At 37.6% G+C, this 18,925-nt stretch overlaps 2 protein-coding genes across 2 annotated transcripts; one reads left to right on the forward strand and one right to left on the reverse strand.

Moving 5' to 3' along the window:
• The first annotated feature begins 2,010 nt into the window (after positions 1-2,010).
• LOC113067644 (BTB/POZ domain-containing protein 17-like) lies at positions 2,011-6,358 on the forward strand. The gene is made up of 3 exons (XM_026240019.1): positions 2,011-2,494; positions 3,344-3,629; positions 4,699-6,358. The coding sequence occupies exons 1-3, from the start codon at positions 2,422-2,424 to the stop codon at positions 5,771-5,773; spliced, it is 1,434 nt and encodes a 477-aa protein (XP_026095804.1). The 5' UTR covers positions 2,011-2,421; the 3' UTR covers positions 5,774-6,358.
• Positions 6,359-10,866: 4,508 nt separating this feature from the next.
• LOC113067646 (inward rectifier potassium channel 2-like) lies at positions 10,867-14,206 on the reverse strand. Its single transcript, XM_026240022.1, has 2 exons — positions 13,938-14,206; positions 10,867-12,733 (listed from the first exon to the last, which is right to left on the reverse strand). Exon 2 carries the CDS (start codon positions 12,495-12,497, stop codon positions 11,163-11,165), a length of 1,335 nt encoding a protein of 444 aa, XP_026095807.1. The 5' UTR covers positions 12,498-12,733; positions 13,938-14,206; the 3' UTR covers positions 10,867-11,162.
• Positions 14,207-18,925: the final 4,719 nt, after the last annotated feature.

Raw genomic sequence — 18,925 nt, forward strand, 5'->3', positions numbered from 1 at the left:
TGTAGTCATACTGGGATTCTGTTAAAACGATTGAATGCAGTTAGTTAATAAAAATTGAGGTACACCTTGTGGGCTGCTTGCTGTTAGGGTTTTGTCTGCAGACAAGCTATAGTGTCCCACAAAGACTGCCTGATGACACGGCCAGTGGCAAGGACAGCCGAGGAGGGGACATCTTGCTCTATGTTCATATATGTTTCTTTTTTAACTTTTAAGTCAAAGACGTTTTCATGAGATTTTCCTATCCCACACTTCCACCGAGGACGACAGGAGTCAGAGAGAGATTATGTGCAGCGAATGACTCACGAACAACCAGGCAGAGGGACATCCGGAGGTCAAGCCAAAGAACGAAGAAGAGACAGAGGAGAACAAATCAAAAAAGAAAAATAGGTTAGTTCAGCAAAGTCATTATTACGGTTATTATTGTTGTTTACTAAAACTGAACCATTAAAAACATTTTCTTGAAAGACGTATTTTTTAATATATTTTTAAAAAACACTTTATATAAATTTTTGTTCTATTTATTATATTTTATTATATTTTTATTTCAGGTTGTTGCCAATTTTGGAAGTACTGAAATAACCCCAAATCATTCAAACTAATAAATAAACATACCAATGACGAAAACATACAACAAAATTACTAAAACTGAAACTAAAATTTAATTGAAATCAAAATATAAAAATAAAATCTAATTCAAAATATTAATGAAAACTATGATAACGCATCAGTGATATAAAAAAACAAAAACAAAAACAAAAAAAAAACAATTTTTTTTTTGATGTTCATGATTTAAATGTATTTTAATTTATTTTATTTTTATATAGATTTGTATTATATTTTTATTTCAGCATGTTGCCAGTTTAAGATGATTTATAGCTAATCAAATGAGTTGACTAAATCTGTTAAGCCTATCAATGTTTCAGTAATCGATTTCATAACAAATGCATATAATTATGGAAGGTTTCTATAAATAAAGACTGCATTAATTTCTAATCCTGCATTAGTGTGTTAAAGTGCCTTTGTCTTTGTTTTAGGTTACATAAAGGGAAACTTCTGCAACAGAAAAAGAAGCTAAACCAGCAAGAGGAGCGTGAGGAGGAGGAGATGTTTAAAGGCATGCATTCATTTAGTGAGATTTACCCTATAAAAATTAAGCTTCACATTTCAAAACATATTCATATTCCATCGTTTCTTCTTTCTCTTAGATGAAGTACTGTTTGGAGAGGTTGCCATGGAGCTCATCACTGTGTTAAATCAAGGAAAGCCATAGTCAAACCCCAGGTAACTTGTTTGCGTGCCTTTACTCCTTTTTGAGATGCTAGTTAATGCTGTTTGTTCAGTATTATCATGCTGATCTTATCTCCAGGGGCAGAGCTCCCTCCTGGGTCTCAGTCCTATGTCAGTCAGCAAACCCTCTATGATGAAGAAGAGGATGATGGAAGAAGAGCTGGAGAGAGTGGTGCAGCTGTACAGACAGAGAGAGACAAACATGAGCAGGACAGGGCTGCCATGACCTCCACATGATGCTCTGCTCTGTGCATTATATAGTATTGTATTATATCTCAATGTAGCATGCCACATCTGCTGGTCAACAAAACCATATTGATGGATTTTGTGATTAAATATTTACAAGTGGATGTAGGAGGACTGTATAAAAGTAAAAAAAAAAAAATAGATTCACACCTTTATATAATGCACACTTGCACAGTGAGTTGCAGTTTGTCCTTTCAGATTCAGAAGGATTATTCTAAATATTTATGTTTTAAAAATGAAGGTATTACAATATGAATATATGTGTTTTATTCTCATCCTGCACTTTTTGTGATTAAATATAAATTCCTTTTTTAAAGCAATCGATTGTCAACTAGAGGATGATAAAATTAAAAAAAGAAGTACAAATTCCACAGATTTATATAAGATATATATATTATTTGTAACAAGTGGTTATATTGCAGGGAATTGGTATTCACTCAATCAGTAATTTGTGAATGCATTTGTTTTTTAATATGCTACTAAATAGATATCTTCTGTGCAATTCAGCATTGTGCAACAATGTGCAATAATATTCATCTTCCAGTGTATTCTTTTCCTTTATTTGAGCTAACACAGAAGCAATAGCCCCCATGTGTAGACCGCATCCCACTCCAGACGCCCACTTCAGTCCAAACACGCGGCCCGGTGCCACAGATCGATATCATGTAACATTGAAAGAGGAGCAACTCACAATCAAAGCGGTCGTCATGGCAACGGCCCAGCCGGATTCCACCAATCAGAGGGCTCCATGAGGCTGAGAGATGCTCAGCGATGTGCCAGCGTCCTACATAAAGAGTGCGGGACAGGGAGCCTGAGCAGCACATACAGAGAGGGAGAGATCGGAGTGAACAAAAGGCAAGGAAGGACGACATTAATCGAGGACGAGAGATGCTGAACTCTGGAGGAAGTGTTCCTGCTCTGCTCTATGTGGCCAACCTTTGTGTTGCACTTTGTGTAGGAGGTAAGATCATAGATTTTAATAATCATGTATTTCTGTAAATTACAAGATTTTTCTTCTCATGTGTTTGTTATTTTCAATTTTTAGTCCAAAAGCCATTATTAATATGATCAGAGCAAAGATTAGGACTTTATTTGGTCATTTTCTACACAGTAGTTGCATAATATGCACAAAAGCACAATCTAATATGGATTACGAACACAATTTATTTTACGTAAAAATCTTCTGTAAAGTGTTTCTTCATATAGACACAATGTTGCATAGTTCAGTTGCATTTGCATAAGTGAAGTCACCATCTTTACAGGAAATGCAGTAGCTTTCAAAATGAGTGAACTGATCAAACTGTAATGAGTCACATGACTTGAAGAGCAGCGAGCGGCAGTCGGAGCCTTTCATTAAAGTCTTGCTCCTGATTTTGCATTCAGTCTTTTTCCTCCTTTTCTCAGGCTCACTTAAAGTGCCTTGGAAGCTGAAATGCAAAATAATTGCTCTAACACTTAATTTTTATATGCCTATGATTACATGGAAAAAGGAAGAATTTCAGTTGAGTGCCAAAAAGAACTGGATGGAAGGCCAGTTTTTTTGGGTGTGTTTTGAATTCATAAGAGCAGTTACAACTACATAGATGAAATACAAGAAAGAATGGCTACAATTGTTTCAAAAATTGCGCATGCATTATTCAATATCTGATAAAATATGCAGTGCAAATGCATGCAAGAACATCTAAACATCTCGTAATACGCATTGTTCTTGTTTTTGAATGTGCAAAAATGTTTTTTTTTACTCTTCTGAAGTTGTGAGATGTTAAAAAAGCTCCATTCTGCACACAAATGTCCCGTTTGTGTCCCGCAGCTGCTCTGAAGTCAGATGTGGTGTTGGAGAACAGTGCTACCACACTGAACCATTCAATGGCGCTGGTGCAGCGCATGGAGGCCCTGCTGACCCAGGGAAACGGCAGTGACGTGACCCTGCGTGTTCAGACCTTAAACACGGACGAGGTGAAGCTCATCCAGGTCCACTCGCTGGTGTTGAGTCTACAGAGCGACGTGTTTGATGAGCTCCTACAGACCAGAAACTCCACTGCGATGATCCTCAGAGAGACTCCAGACTGTGTAGCTGTCTTTGATAAGTTCATTAGGTGAGTGATTCATTACTAATTGGACATTTAGCATATTTTTGATCGAAAGTGATTTACAGAATACTTATTACAAGCACATCCCCAATGGAGCAACATAGGGTTGAGGTGAATGTTCATGTGTTACCCTTGAACCTACAACCTTACTGTTACCAACCTAAATCTATAATCAATAAACCATACCACTCCACTAACTGGGAGCAACCAACTGGGGTTTCTAGGAAAAATACTGTGATGTAATGGTTTTCCTGTGTAATGATCTCATTCTGTTGGATTCACTTCCTCTTGTTGAGTTGTAATGTGAAGTAACAGAGCAAAGGATTAATGCTCTATTACAATTTGAATTTTAGATTGTCAACATTTTTTTTTTTTTTTTTTTTTTTACATTACATTTATATTTATATTTCAGATTTACATTTATTTCTAATTTATATTCTAGGTTTTCAAACAAACACATTAATGTGTTTATTTCTTTTTTATTTTATATTTTAAACAAAATTATTTTTATTTTATGAATATATCCTATTTCTTTTTTTATTTTGTATTGTAGTGCATTGTTCTGTTTTTCAAATTATGTATTTATTATTTGTAATTTAAATATATTGTAGATTTTTACACTGAGACTTTTTTTCTATTTTTTTATTTATTTGTTTTATTTATTTTTAATTCTAATTTATATTGTAGATTTTCCACCTTTGGAGGGTAATTTAAACAACAATTTAAATGATACATTCCACTACTAAACTATAGTAGTCAATAATATTTTATTAATATATATCCTATTTTTTATACATATTTTTTATGTAGATTTTCAACAAATAGTTTTTATTTTGCTTAAACATTCTGTTTTATTTATCTTTTTCATATCACAGATTTTTAACAAATCACATTAAACTGAGTTTTTAAACATTACCTTCCACTACTATAGTATATTAGTGAATATTATGAAGCATTTATATGGAACTGCACTCCAATTTGCCCTGTTTACTTAATCTGGCCCTTGAGGTAAAGCCTCAGGGTAATCAGTTATCCAAGGTAAAACATTAATGGTAAGGCTGATCTTTCCCTGCAGGTACTTATACTGTGGTGACATCACAGTGCGTCTGAACCAGGCCATTCCTCTACACAAGCTCGCCAGCAAGTACCACGTGTGGGACCTCCAGCAGGGCCTCACCCAGTACATGACCCAGCACCTGTCCAGCGACTCGTCCACGGGTCACGTGGTGAGCTGGTACCAATACGCCACGCAGATCGGGGACGTGACCCTGCAGAACAGCTGCCTGCAGTACCTGTCCTGGAACCTGTCGTCGGTTCTACACAGCGCCGAATGGAGCTCAGTGAGCGAAGAACTGCTGCTTACTTTGCTGCAGCGTTCAGACCTGGTTCTGCAGAGTGAACTGGAGCTGTACGAAGCTCTGGAGGCCTGGATCAACCAGAACCAGCCCTCAGCTGAGACGGCCGAGAGTGCTCTCAAAGCAATACGCTATGCCATGATATCACCTCAACACTTGTTCCACCTGCAGAAGAAGTCGTCTGTGATGTTGAAGTATTACGAATCGGTACGCGATCTGCTCTACCTAGCCTTCCAGTTCCATGCAGCCTCACCCATCCAGCTCGCAAAGTACTTTGACGTAAACTGCAGCCTCTTTGCGCCTCGTAACTATCTGTCGCCAGCATGGGGCTCTCCGTGGGTCATCAACAACCCAACACGGGACGACCGCAGCTTCAGTTTTCAGACTCAACTTGGACCGAGTGGCCACGACGCTAGCAAACGTGTGACCTGGAATGCTCTTTTCTCTCCTCGTTGGCTTCCTCTAAGCGTGCGGTCTGCTTATCCGGAGCAGGGGTCCCTGCAGCCCACTCGTACCGATGGAGGGCGTCCGCGGATCATCGTCACACCGGCAACCTCCAGCCCAGACTTTGCTGGTGTCAGCTTTCAAAAGACTGTCATCGTTTCGACCCGGAAGCAGGGGAAGGTGGTGGTCCGTCATGTCTACAACTTCCACCAGAGTACGGAAGAGGCGGGAGACTTCCTGTTAGAAGCGGACCTGCAGCGTAGAGCATCTGAGTACCTCATTGACAGCTCGCTCTACCTGCACATTATTGTGAAGCCCCTCTATCACAGCCTCATAGTAGCGAAAAAGTAAAAGTCTAGCTCCTCTACTAATGATTTCCGGTGCCCAATAGCTTTGAAAGCAAATTATACATGCCCAAATATATTTACATTTATGGATTTGGCAGATGCTTTTTCCAAAGCGTCTCAAGTTGCATAGATTTTTCTGTTGCAATCTGGTGTGCAACACCCATTTTTCACCATTCAGGCAATTCCCAGAGGATAAAATCAAAGTCCACCCTTCTTTTTTCTCATTTAATATCCTGTTTCACTTTGGAAATAGGATATTGCAGAGATAAAATAGGTTTTGAATAGTTACTTCTATTTTTACCATGATGCATGGAAGCTCATCTTAATTTATTAGTACTTGGTAATCATATGACCATAGTCATATTCGAGATATTGTTTTTATTTGTAATAATTTTTATGGTGAGCATGCTAATTGATTTCATAAAATGAAAAAAAAAAAATCAAAAACTCTTTGTTCTTTTTCTTGTTCTTGTTCTTTGATGATTAATGCATTTGTACACATTGTCTTATGGAGTATTCTGAACTGATCTTTTGCTCACTTATGTTATATTGTAATTCATGTTGATTTTCATTAAAATCCCAATTTATGAACCCACAAATTACTGTGTCTTCATTACCTAGACTAAGGTTATATTTTGTGCACTGAATACGTTTCTTATATTCTATTTTTTCAGGCACTGGTAAGTTCTGAGATGGAAAGAAAACATATTTTAAAATATTAATTTAAAGTATATTTTATATTATTACAGTTTCAGTATCACTTAAATACACAAGACATTTAAGTTGTATTCCTGTCTTTTTTTTCTCAAAGGGTTTCTTCATATAACATTCACCTTAGTTATAGAACACTTGTGAATTTCTTTCTGGTTATGGCTGTTGACAGCATTTTCTAATTTATGGTAGGACAAAAACTGATATCTTTATTTATTTTTTAACCATATTCACATTTAGTGTCTTAAAAATGCAACCAAAGAGTTTTGTTAGAGACTTTGAATCCCAAGAAACTGAAACCAGTGGGTCAAAAACTAAAACTTCTTCTGTACTCCCATTGCCCTCTGGTGGTCAGAAAGTGGCCACCCTCAGAGCCACTGAGCTATTAGAATTAAGAGAGTGGTTTGGTATGCAGACGCTGACTTTAGTGTTGACAGGTTTCATGATGCCATTTGGCTGGAGTAAAGCTATCATGAGATAACTATTAGAAAGCCAGCTGGAGCACAGCAGTGCGAACGCAGCATTTAGAAGCAGCTGCTGCAGTGATTATGGATGCTGGGCAGGTGCATGTTGGGAAAAGAAACATGATGCTTAGGCTACAGTATGTTTGGAATAAAATCTTACTGTAGCATATATGCACTGTATACTTCAGACTACAGGAAAAAGTTGAACAGCAGAGTAAATGATGCAAGAGTAGCTTACATACATTTAAAAGTCTGTATGTATGTATCCAAATTAGAGTGGTAATGTCATAACATTTGTCGATCTGATCAGTTAATAAAGAATCATGCTTGCATTGTAAAAGCATGCTTCATATTGTTTTTGGGTTATCACACTGGTTGGGTCAAGTGCATACATGCATTGCACACATTGCACACAGAGTGCTCTGTTAAATAATACACATTTTGGTAAATGTATATGGGTAAACCAAAATGTCCATGCTGCATAGTTTTAGTACTGTGATCAAGTCAACACTTGATTCAGTTTGGCTAGAGGTCATTAATGGAAGCAGCTTTATGTAATCAGTGTTGGAGGGAATGTGCTATCTGTCAATACTGCTCACTCAGGAAATGTCAGACTGTGGAGATGCCAACAGAGACAATAATACCAAACCCGCCTCGTCTTTTTGACACAGGCTATTTTGATCTTTATAATTCATACATTAATTTCTGTGTAATGGAACTATATTCAGTCTGTGCAAGAATGCTATTTCAGTTTAGACCAATTCTGCTTTATTTTTATATCTCTTGAAACTGTTTTTTTTTTTTTTCATGAAGCAGCTTTACAGGAGATCATGGCTCAAATAGACAACCACCAATCATATAAACTGTTGATCAATTCTTGCTATAGGCTAATATTGACTATAATTGGCCTATATAATTTTACATATGTATTTTGTAAAGCCTATTTCAGAATATTAAAACAATCAAAAGTTTTGGAACCAAATAGAGGAATATTATAGGCTATAAAAAACAAATCAAATCTAAATCAATCAATCAAGGTGCCATTTTCAAGAAGTAAAAAGATCCCACTGTCTCTTGTCTCGGACATGCACAGCGTTCACTACAAAACGCACTAGTTAAAAAGTTTGTCCCTTTATGCTTTCCGTAGGTGCTAATCAGTGTTTAGATGTTAGCAGACTAGTTACATTCAACAACAAAACATGTTTTTTTTTTTTGCCATTTTCATGCAACATGGCATTGTGTCGTGAGTTTTATATGAACCACAAGTTTTTTAATCTTTTTTTATTGCAACTGTTTATTCCGCTTGTGTGAGAAACAGCTATTTGGTGCTTATATCACATTAAAATTTTATATTGATGGACCTCAACTTGAATGTCATTCTTCATTGTGCCTGATTTATCTAGCATGCATCTCTGACTAAAAATTGTAACTCGATGACTCAATATTAAATCCAAATAGTAGCACCGCCTTTTACATTTACCATCCCGCAGCGCCATGTCAGCAAAGTTCCTAATCTTTGATGTTTTCATTCAACTCTCAGTCACACAACACTTTTGTTCGGGGACTCACTGAAAACAAAAAATCAGATACCCGATCGATTCGAATTCAAGAGTGAGAAACATATTGACGTTTGGCTTGAACTGAAAACCATTGACTACTTCATAATGCATTATAGATTGCCCTGCAGAACATGTTAGAGGGATAATCCTAATCCCACAAACAGACTTCCTTCATCAAGACTAACATTAGAGATTAAACTGTAGAGAACACACCTGAATTGATAACGTTCACTGCAACAGCTGGTGCACATTACTTCCTATACTTAAATTTGTAGCTCGGATTATTAAGGATTTGAACTGTTTTAAAGGTGAGAGTGACTTTTCTCCCATACTTCTGCCATTATACAGTAAGCATTGGTGCACATAAACACCTATTCATTTTTTGCTTGTTCATTAAGCATTTGAAGCCCATTGAAGTGATTTAACTGATTTAACCCCCCTCCCTAGTAAAGAGGACATGTATTGATAATGTGGAAAATTCCCTCGGGTTAAATCAGACTTTCAGCAGAACAAAATCCAATCCTCTCATTCTATCTCCTGTGTCCAATCAATTCTCTGTTTACACAAACTAGGGCCATGGATTCAAATGAGTCCAGCCAGACAATCTTTGTCTGGATGATCTCAGTGACAATTATTACACTGAAAATGTCTGAAAATAAATGAATTGCTTCTGTTTAAATGTACAGTAGGTGCTGAATGTGTTTGTGATGTCATTTTTGGAATGTTATATATTAGGATTACATAATTTGATTTGATTAGAATACCGTTATCTCAGTGAAATATGCAAATATGCTGCAGGCCTAATTAAAATGACAAAATATTTTATGATGTCAAACGTTTTAAAATATGGACTTGTTCACGTTGATATTAATACAAACCAAGGCAAACTACATATTTATTGAAAATCACACTGTAGATGATATTTTCAATCACTGGTAAGTTTTATTGTGATAGCTACTGTCACAGTTTTATATTTTAAAAACCTTAAAACCTTAGACACTGGTGTCCTAATTTTCCTGGTTTTTAAAACCTTCCAGCAATTCAAGTCATCCTTGCTTTGGTTGTAACACACTGTCATACAAAACAAAATAGTATTTGTAACCTTTTATCAGCGTTTATCTTTCAGCAGCAGATAAGTAACATTCATGTCTTCATTCATAAACAGCTCTATTGCACATGGAAAACACATATACTGCTATGAACATGACATTCTTTACATATTATTCAAAGATTTGCATCGTACAGTGTATATATTTACAACTCTTTGACTGTTTATCTTGTATGAATGCCAGATTTCATCCAAACCCTGAGATGTTAAGTGTATTTTTGACAGAGCACAGAAGATGCAGGACATGGACTGAGGAGTTTTACAGTATGTTCACTACAAGAAAACATTAAGTGCCCTAGATTAGCATTAACCCTTACTCCCATTAAAAATGTGTGGCTAATCTTCAATACTGATATAATAACTTAAGAGGTTAATATGCAACACAAGTCAATAATGTAGTGTATCAACATTATTGTGTTTTATACAGGACAGCGATTATAGAAAGACTGGATAAATAACGTGTTGTTAAGAGACCAGCTCATTAACAGGTTTTCAAACTATTTGTGAACATACAGTGGTTCACACAGGCATAACCTGCCACCGTACAAATACCTGTTATTTTCAAGTGAAATATGGAGGATAGGTTTCTAACCTTGTGTTTCACTCATTTATCTTAAATCATGACATTGCAGTGAGTTTTCAATGTCCAAAATTGACCAGATTAAAAGGAAACATTTGGTTCTCATTTTCCCTATTCTTCATTATACCACCTTTGCTTTTAAAGACATGATTTCATCATGGCTTTTGCGCAAGGTGTTATCCTGAACATGCTGCTAGTAGCCTGTGTGCAATCAGACAAAACTGTCTGTCCCACAAACTCTTTGGCATTTGTTAAATTATAGCTCTGCTCCAAAACCTATTGAGCTATGTATAGACAATATCAAAGAATGGCTTCCATAAAGGCTGTTTCCAAAGTATGTAGGTAGCAATATTAAGCTACAACCCAAGGGAGCAAACTCTATTTTGGCCAAATATATGTTAATGGGAAAAAAAACCTAAGATGGTGGATAGAAAACTAGCTCTACCAGTACCTTGTGAATACAGTATGTTTTAAAATCGCCTCAGAATATTAAAAATGTTTAATGTCCTCCGACTGGATGGAATCAAAGAAAAAAAAAAGAAAACATGGCTGTCTGTGACCATCATACACTATACATTTTTCTTTGAAAAATATCTTCTCTGACTGCCTAAAGATCTACATACTGAATTTGGACACCTAGCATCAACCCCATCCAAATTGTAAATCAGTGCAAAGTTGTGTAGTGTAATCTATTCTCAGTTTGAAGCAGATTTTATGTTATCTACATTGTGTGCTGTTCTTGTCTATATCATAATTGATTGCATATAGACTGTCAAAATAGATTTGAAAGTTGATGTTTGTCTTCTTAGATAACAAGCGCAAGTACAGGTTACAAGACATCTGCAACCCAATCTTGTGTTCCTCTCAAACCACTGGCAAAATATTACTCTCAAAACAGCAGCAAAACAGACTTTCTTATGCTGTACACCATACACACCATATACTGTACCATGCATCTTTTTTAAAAGCAGTTATAACTCAGGCTGTTGTCTTAAAAGTTTGAGTTGTATCGATAAAGTATCCTGACTGGAAGCTGTGCTTTTGACATCATCGGTATTGGATCCTTCCAAGGCCACACTGTCCCTTCTGATATTCCTCTGGACTTTTTCATCATCATCATCATCGTCATCATCCTCCGTTTCCTCTTTATCCATGAAGGCTACTTCATTCTCATAACAAAAAGAGTTGGAGTTGGAGCTGGACCTGATGTACCTATTTTCAGCCAAATCTCGAGCGCTGCACTGAGGCGTGCTGGGAACTTCATAGGTGTTCTCGAAGCGTGAGTAGTCCACCTTGTAATGGTTTTTCTCCTCAAAAAGGACCGACTCAAAGCGATGGCCCCACAGGATTTCGCTCGACACATAAGAACTGCGACACTGAGTGGTCATGGCCGTAGCTTCCACCATGCCCTCCAAAATCACCACTATCTCCAGCTCTGAACTTTCCAGTTCCTGTTTGCTCATCTCATACAGAGGACTGTCCTCATCAATCTCATGCACGATGGTAATGGGAGACACTAAAAATATGCGGTCAATGCCAGTGTCGAATCCGACATCAATGTCTATCTGATCCAGCGGGATGAACTCACCTTCAATGGTGGTGCGGGATTTGAGCAGCTGGGCACGAACGTGAGCTTCCACCAGGTGGCTTTTCCGGAGGTTCCCGATCCTCCACATTAGACACAGTTTACCGTCCCTCATGGCTATTGTGGCATAGTGACTGAACACAAGAGTTTCGTTTCTTTTCTTAGGCTTGGCCATCTTAGCCATGACCGCACCAATGATGAAGGCATCGATGATGCATCCCAAGATGCTCTGGAAAACCACCATGAAGACAGCAAAGGGGCAGTCCTCCGTTACATATCGGTAGCCATAACCAATAGTTGTTTGTGTCTCCACAGAAAACAGAAAAGCTGCTGTGAAGCTGTCAACGTTCGAAATGCATATCTGTTCTTGATTGTCTGAGTCACCGGATGAAAGGGCAATGAACCAGAATATAAGTCCGAAAAGCAGCCAGGATAGCAGAAAGGAGAGGCAGAAGAGGACCATCATCCAACGCCAGCGGATGTCAACGCACGTTGTGAAGATGTCCGCCAGGTAGCGTTGACCTCTTTCACTCATGTTGATAAACTGCACATTGCAGTGTCCATCCTTGGTGACGAAGCGGGTTTGTGTTTGCTGATGTGTGTGCACTTTGCCACCCGCATTTCCATTCCCGTAGCCATTCTGCACGGCGATGGGGGACAGCTTTACCCTGCCTTCCTCAGAGGAAACTATGCTATACCGGTGTGATCTCACACTTCCCATCTCTGCTGTAGGAGAGGGTTGAGACTCGTCTGCTTTGGAAAACAGTCTGAGTTTCTGGAGGACACGTTGGAGAAACACTTTCAACCTCTCACATGTACCACCACACAAAAAGCTAAAATCTGTATTTCCTTGGAATCAAGAAAACGTTGAGATTGCTGCTCAAAATAAACAATGTTTTCGCTGGGGCTACAAAGATCTCTCCTCTTCCATGGAATGAATAGACCTCGTTGGCAAAGCTGGGATGTGGAAAAAACACATAGACAAAGTTAGATTTCTAAAGGAACGAATCTGAAGAATGAGAAGTCAAGCTCTTCAGTTCGCACAAAGAAAATTATTATTTATGGACTGTGACATTACAGGGTTATAAAGATTAACTGTCAAGATCAAGAAAAAATTATTTCCGTGCATGTTAGGTCATTTCTCCTTCGAGCGACATTATTATCAAGAGTGATGTAACATCTGACATGACCTGACAGAGATATCCAGAAAAACGGATGTACAGATTAAAGCTGCATATTCAGTCAGCAACTTATACACCACAGATATGACACCAAATATATAATGACTATTAGATGAATATTTAGTTGTCAAATGGACCTTGACAAATATACACTTTTAAAAATACATGTGTTCCATATAGTTTCTGAATATACCTGAGGTCATGAAGACAGCATCCACAGTGATTCTATTAGAATGTTATAATAATAATAATAATATTAATATATATTATTATATATGTATAAATAAACATAAAATTAACAGGTTAAAACCGTGAAAGGCAAAACATAAGCACAACAAAACAACACACAAAATTCAGTATGTGAGTACAAAGGAAAAATATACATATAATTATTTAATGACAATGACGTGCTATTCAACACTCTCTAAATTGTCATTAAGGCATATTCAGAAAGCTGATAATTGATAATAAAATACACATCACGAAAGGGGCTTCATCCCAGATATATCTTATTGAATATTCTTTTCATTATTTTTAGGAAGATGGAAATACATTACATAAATAAATACACTTGATTTCCTTTTGTTCTGAGATCAATACAGTGTTGTCTGATATAATATGACTGTCTGTTTTCAAGTAAGAAAACAAGCCAAACCAAGTATGGACCTTTAAACATTAATAAATAGCAAATGGTACCACAGAACACTACATTATTCAAATTACTGCACATTGAAATATATTTAATCGATCATTAAAATAAACAAGGATAAGCATAAAACACCACAACACACAAACTGTTGGAATACAATTTAATTTGTACAATTGTAATTTGTCAAACAACTTACAGTAGATTTATTTCTCAACAAAATTGCCCTTAAACTGCCTTTGTATCATTTGCCCAGCTCACTTCTAATGACTAAAATAACAGTTTTGGCTACTGGTAAACAAAGATATCACCACATAACTAAAACAAAGCTTACCTTCAGGAGTTCAAGAGCAACAGGAGATAGATCAGCACATTTCTGCAGATAGCAGTTGTTGTTATCCTGTGGGAAAGATCAGTCAAACATGATGGGGCTTGGAGGTTTCGATCATCTCACTCAGTGTTGGCCAAAGCTCAAAGCGATCGAAGAATAGATTTAAAAAGCCTGTTAATCTCCGCCCTGCTGTCAGGTCATGAGAGTTAGCCAGCTCTGTGATTACAGCATCTCTCAGGAAGCCCCTCTTGATAACATGATGTAATACACAATAACCAGCTTTAAATAATTGATACAATAAATTAGTAGACTATTACAAAAAAAATTTTCAGTTCATATTTAAGTTTGCAAGAACAGTAAAAAAAAAAAAAAAAAAAAAAAAAAAAATTATCATATGATGTTGCTAAAAAGAACATTATTTTGTGTATTTGGTGTAATGAAATGTGTTTATGTTGTTTAAGGTTCAAAAAACACATTATTTCTCACATAATGTACATTATTGTTTCACCTCTATGCCCCATCTTCTGAAATTCGTTGATTTTTACAGCTTATAACTGTTACGGCTGGCTCGTAGACCACAACATAAAAGAGGCAGACAACAAATTCTTTAACAGCAGTGTTGTGGGTAACGCGTTACAAAGTAACGCGTTAGAGTACTCTAATTACTTTTTTCCTGAAATGTGTAACTTAACGCGTTAGTTTCGTGCGTAAGTAATCAGTAACTTCGTTATTTTTTTAAAAAAAGTAATCCGTTATTTTAAGGAAAGGAAAATCCCGACTGCAGCCTGCTTTTTGTCAGACAGTAGTCCTAGGTCTACTGTGCCACCTGCGGATGTATCAGCGGAGCCGAAGCTCTGTGATCGTAAAGTCAATGGCTGTGATGCGTCTGTGCCCTGCACCTGACCCTGTGTGTGTGTGTGTGTGTGTGTGTGTGTGTGTTTTTTTTTTTTTTTCGAACTCCCGGCAAGATAGCAGAGAGGACAGCGCTTGGTTTATGGAAGTACGCACATTATTTTCAATTTGTCAACGAAAAAGAAAAGAACATAACGGTAAAATGCACACTCTGCTTTGGTGAAAAGCTTCTGTCGACCGCCAAAAATTAGAGGTGGGCAGATCGATACTAATATCGATAATATCGATACCAACGATACCCCTCTCCTGTGTTGTACCGTCACGTGACTCACCACTAGCGCTACCACCAGCAGTCAGGCGCGCGCACCGCTCAGCCGCGCATTTCTAACAGCAGTCAGTCAGAGGCGGAGAGAAAGAAGAGCGTTGTATGGCTGTATTTTCAGGCCGATCTACCCTTTTTGTGTTAGCTGTGAAAGGGATACTAGTTTCTATATTTAAACTTCACCTAGATGTGCACCAGAATTAATTATTTTTTATTATTTTATCAATAACTGATTCTCCAAGAGCAGTGGATATTACAAGGCGCCTATCAGAAATGATTGTGAAGGACCTGCAGCCTCTTTCCATAGTGGAAGATGTCGGCTTCAGGAATTTTGTATAAGGAGAATTTGTTTTACATTGTGAAGTAAAACGTTGTGACTTTAAGAAAACAATCCTGAAAAGAAGTGCACAAGAGGAGAAACATTTTTTTATTAACATGCTACTTGAAAAGAGAATTTGTTTTTACATTTTTTATATTTGTGAAGTAATCATTTTGTAACTTTGTTTATTTAAATAAATCAGAAGTAACCAAAAGTTGTTTCTGAACAAAAGCTTTCGTAGTACTGATTAATAACCCAAAATGCAAATCACAAAAACAAATTAAAAGTCATGAAAATTCATTTAGATTTAGGTTGAAGACGCATCCACCTTAATTATTAAAAAGTATCGATATTGGTATCGGTATCGGCGATACTGGCCCTGTATTTACTTGGTATCGGATCGATACCAAATCTAGCGGTATCGCACACCTCTACCAAAAATGCTACCTCAAATTTAACGCTACGTTTTAATCACTACTTTGAAGAGTAAATGTAAGAGGACTGTGTTAAAGCGAATTTAGGCTTGTGACTGTGAGTGACACTTTAATAATAATTAGTTCGGCTATTAAGCGATTTGTCATTTGCCTGTGTGGCAGTGAAGGATTTAATTCGGTTTGTTATCATTTTTGTTTGACAGGCAGCTGTTAATTTCTGTTAGATCGTTGGCTGGCTGGTTGTTCATCATTTCTAAATGGATTTAAATCTGCAAGCCTGTTTAAGGTTGTGTTTACAAGTAAGCATACTTGTACTTTGATAACTGCATTATTTAAAGATAAAGAAAAATCAGGAGTTATCTTGTGGTGCTCATAATATACAGTAGCCTAGGCTACCCGGGCTGGGTAACGTTAGGTGCGAATTTTGATTAATAATATGTTCTGTGATAATAAATAAATAAAACGCCATGTGGAATAGCCGATTGCTGACTGTCTTTCCTGTTATTGTTATCCTGCAGTGTTAATTTAGTCGGATGACTGACGTTATTCATTGTCGGGAGTCACGACTTCTAGGTGCATTTAAAGGGGACGGGGGCTGTGTCTGTCATGTGTGAGCTGCTGCAAACGGCTTTTAATTTTTGGTAACGCATGAGTACTCTAACGCGTTACTTTTATGAATAGGTAACGCTGTATCATAACTGATTACTTTTAATTGATGGTAACGTTGTAACCTAACTAACTACTTTCCAAAGTAACTATACCCAACACTGTTTAACAATAAAGCAATTTATTATCAAACCAAATAAACAATTCAAAGGAAACCGAAGTTTAGGGGGATAATAGAATACACGCGTGTGGTTATTAAATACACAAATATAGCAAAGGGATGATTAATGAGAAAATAAAAATGTACAAATGACAAAGTTGGGAGAAGTGAGGGCAAAGCTAGCCACCTCTCATTCCAAGTCGACGGTCTTTATACTCTCGTGAGTTACTCAAGGACTGAATACAACTGTTGCCTTATTAACATCTGCGCTGTGTAGCAGAGCTAGCAGGGGGAAAACAGGCAGGCGTAACACCTCCCCCACAAAAGTATTCCTCTAAGGAATGCAAAAAAAGAAAAAAAAATTGAATTTCGCCATTGATCCCACTCTACTTGGTTCCTGATTCCCACTTGCTGGGCCCTAAGAGACAGGATAGAAAAAGAAGAGAGAAGGAAAAAAAAGGCAAGACAAATATTTACAAGCTCACGCTCGGGATAGGGCAACAGCAATAATATTTTCACTGCACCGAATGTGTTTAATGTCAAGAGAGAATGGCTGTAAGAAGAGACTCCACCGCATTATCCTCTGATTACGATCCTTCATCCGATGTAAAAACACCAAATGTTTATGGTCAGTATAAACCACAATTGGACTTGCAGATGATCCCAGATAGACTTCGAAGTGTTGGATAGCTAAAACAAGAGCAAGCGCCTCCTTTTCGACAACGTAATATATACGTGCTGATGGACACTGAACTTTTTTGAATAATAACAAACTGGATGTTCTACTCCATCTGGACGTTTCTGTAGGAGAACAGCTCCGGCTCCAGTGTCGCTAGCATCGACAGTTACACAAAAAGGTTGAGAAAAATCTGGTGCAACAAGCACAGGAGCACTAGCCAACAATGCTTTGGCTCAATCAAATGCCTGTTGGGAAACAGTGGTCCAGTTAAAAGATACCTTAGTACTTACAAGATCAGTCAAGGGTGCTACAAGGGATGCAAAGTTAGGGAGAAACCCACCATAATACCCGGTCATTCCCATAAACCTACGAAATTCCTTGCGATTTGAAGGCACTGGAAATGCACAAATCGACTCAGTCTTAGCTTCAATGGGGCGGACATGTCCATTTCCTACTATTTTACCCAAATAGGTAACTGTAGCTTTCCCAAATTCACATTTTGACAAATTTAAAGTTAAAGAGGCCGCAGTCAAATGAACAATTAACTCCCTTATTTGGGCTTAGTGATCTGACCAAGATGAACTGTACAAAACCACGTCATCCAAATAAGCCTCAGAGTCAGACAATCCAGACAACACCTTGTTTATAAGGCGCTGGAAAGTAGCTGGAGCATTTCGAACAGACCCCACTCTATCCACACAATCATCTATGTGGGGTAAAGGATTAGTGATGGAATTAAGCTTGCGATAGTCTGTGCAAAATCTTTAAGATCCATCGGGCTTATTTACAATGAGACAAGGTGAACTCCAGACACTAAAGCTGGGCTCAGCTAAGTTGTTGTCTAGCAAGTAAGTCACTTCTTTGTTCAACAAGTCCCGTTTCATAGGGTTTACCCTATACGCATGCTGTTTAATTGGTAAAGCAGACCCCACATCAATATCGTGTTCAATGACGGTAGTGCAACTAGGCACATCAGAAAACAAGTAAGGAAAAGAATCCACCAACTGAAGAATGTCAGTTTTCTCAGACTGAGATAGATGCGGTAAATGATGAACCAATTTTGGATACATTTCAGAATTATTCAATCGTCCTTCAACAACCCCTCGAGAAGGACCGTGAACACAATCATCCCCCATACAATTCAAAGAGGAACTCTCTGAAGAGGAAATCCCCTCCTCACTCGAATGTGAAGAATCGTCTGGCACAGCTGTTACTAAGCCCACAGAAGATGCAGGAGAAAAATAAGGTTTTAAAAGATGTATATAGCAAACCTGTACTCCTTTGCATCGTTCTGGGGTTTTCAAGAGATAATTCTATCCAGAAAGGCATTTGAGGACCAGATATGGACCTGCAAAACGGGCTTGAAAAGGGTTAATTACGAGTGGAAACAAAGCTAAAACTTTGTCTCCAACATCAAATTTCCGATCCACTGCTCGTTTGTTAAACAACCTCTTCATCTTACACTGTAACTTCCCCAGTTTTCTCTGAGCAATTGCTCGAGCCTCATAATGCAAACCACTCACAAAATCCAACACATTTTGGGAGGGTTCAGAAGGAATCCAGTTGTCAGCTAAAACTGCAGTAGGACCACGAACTTCATGACCAAATACCAAGTCATT

This window comes from Carassius auratus, linkage group LG28B, assembly GCF_003368295.1.
Source record: "Carassius auratus strain Wakin linkage group LG28B, ASM336829v1, whole genome shotgun sequence".
NCBI classification, from domain to species: domain Eukaryota; kingdom Metazoa; phylum Chordata; class Actinopteri; order Cypriniformes; family Cyprinidae; genus Carassius; species Carassius auratus.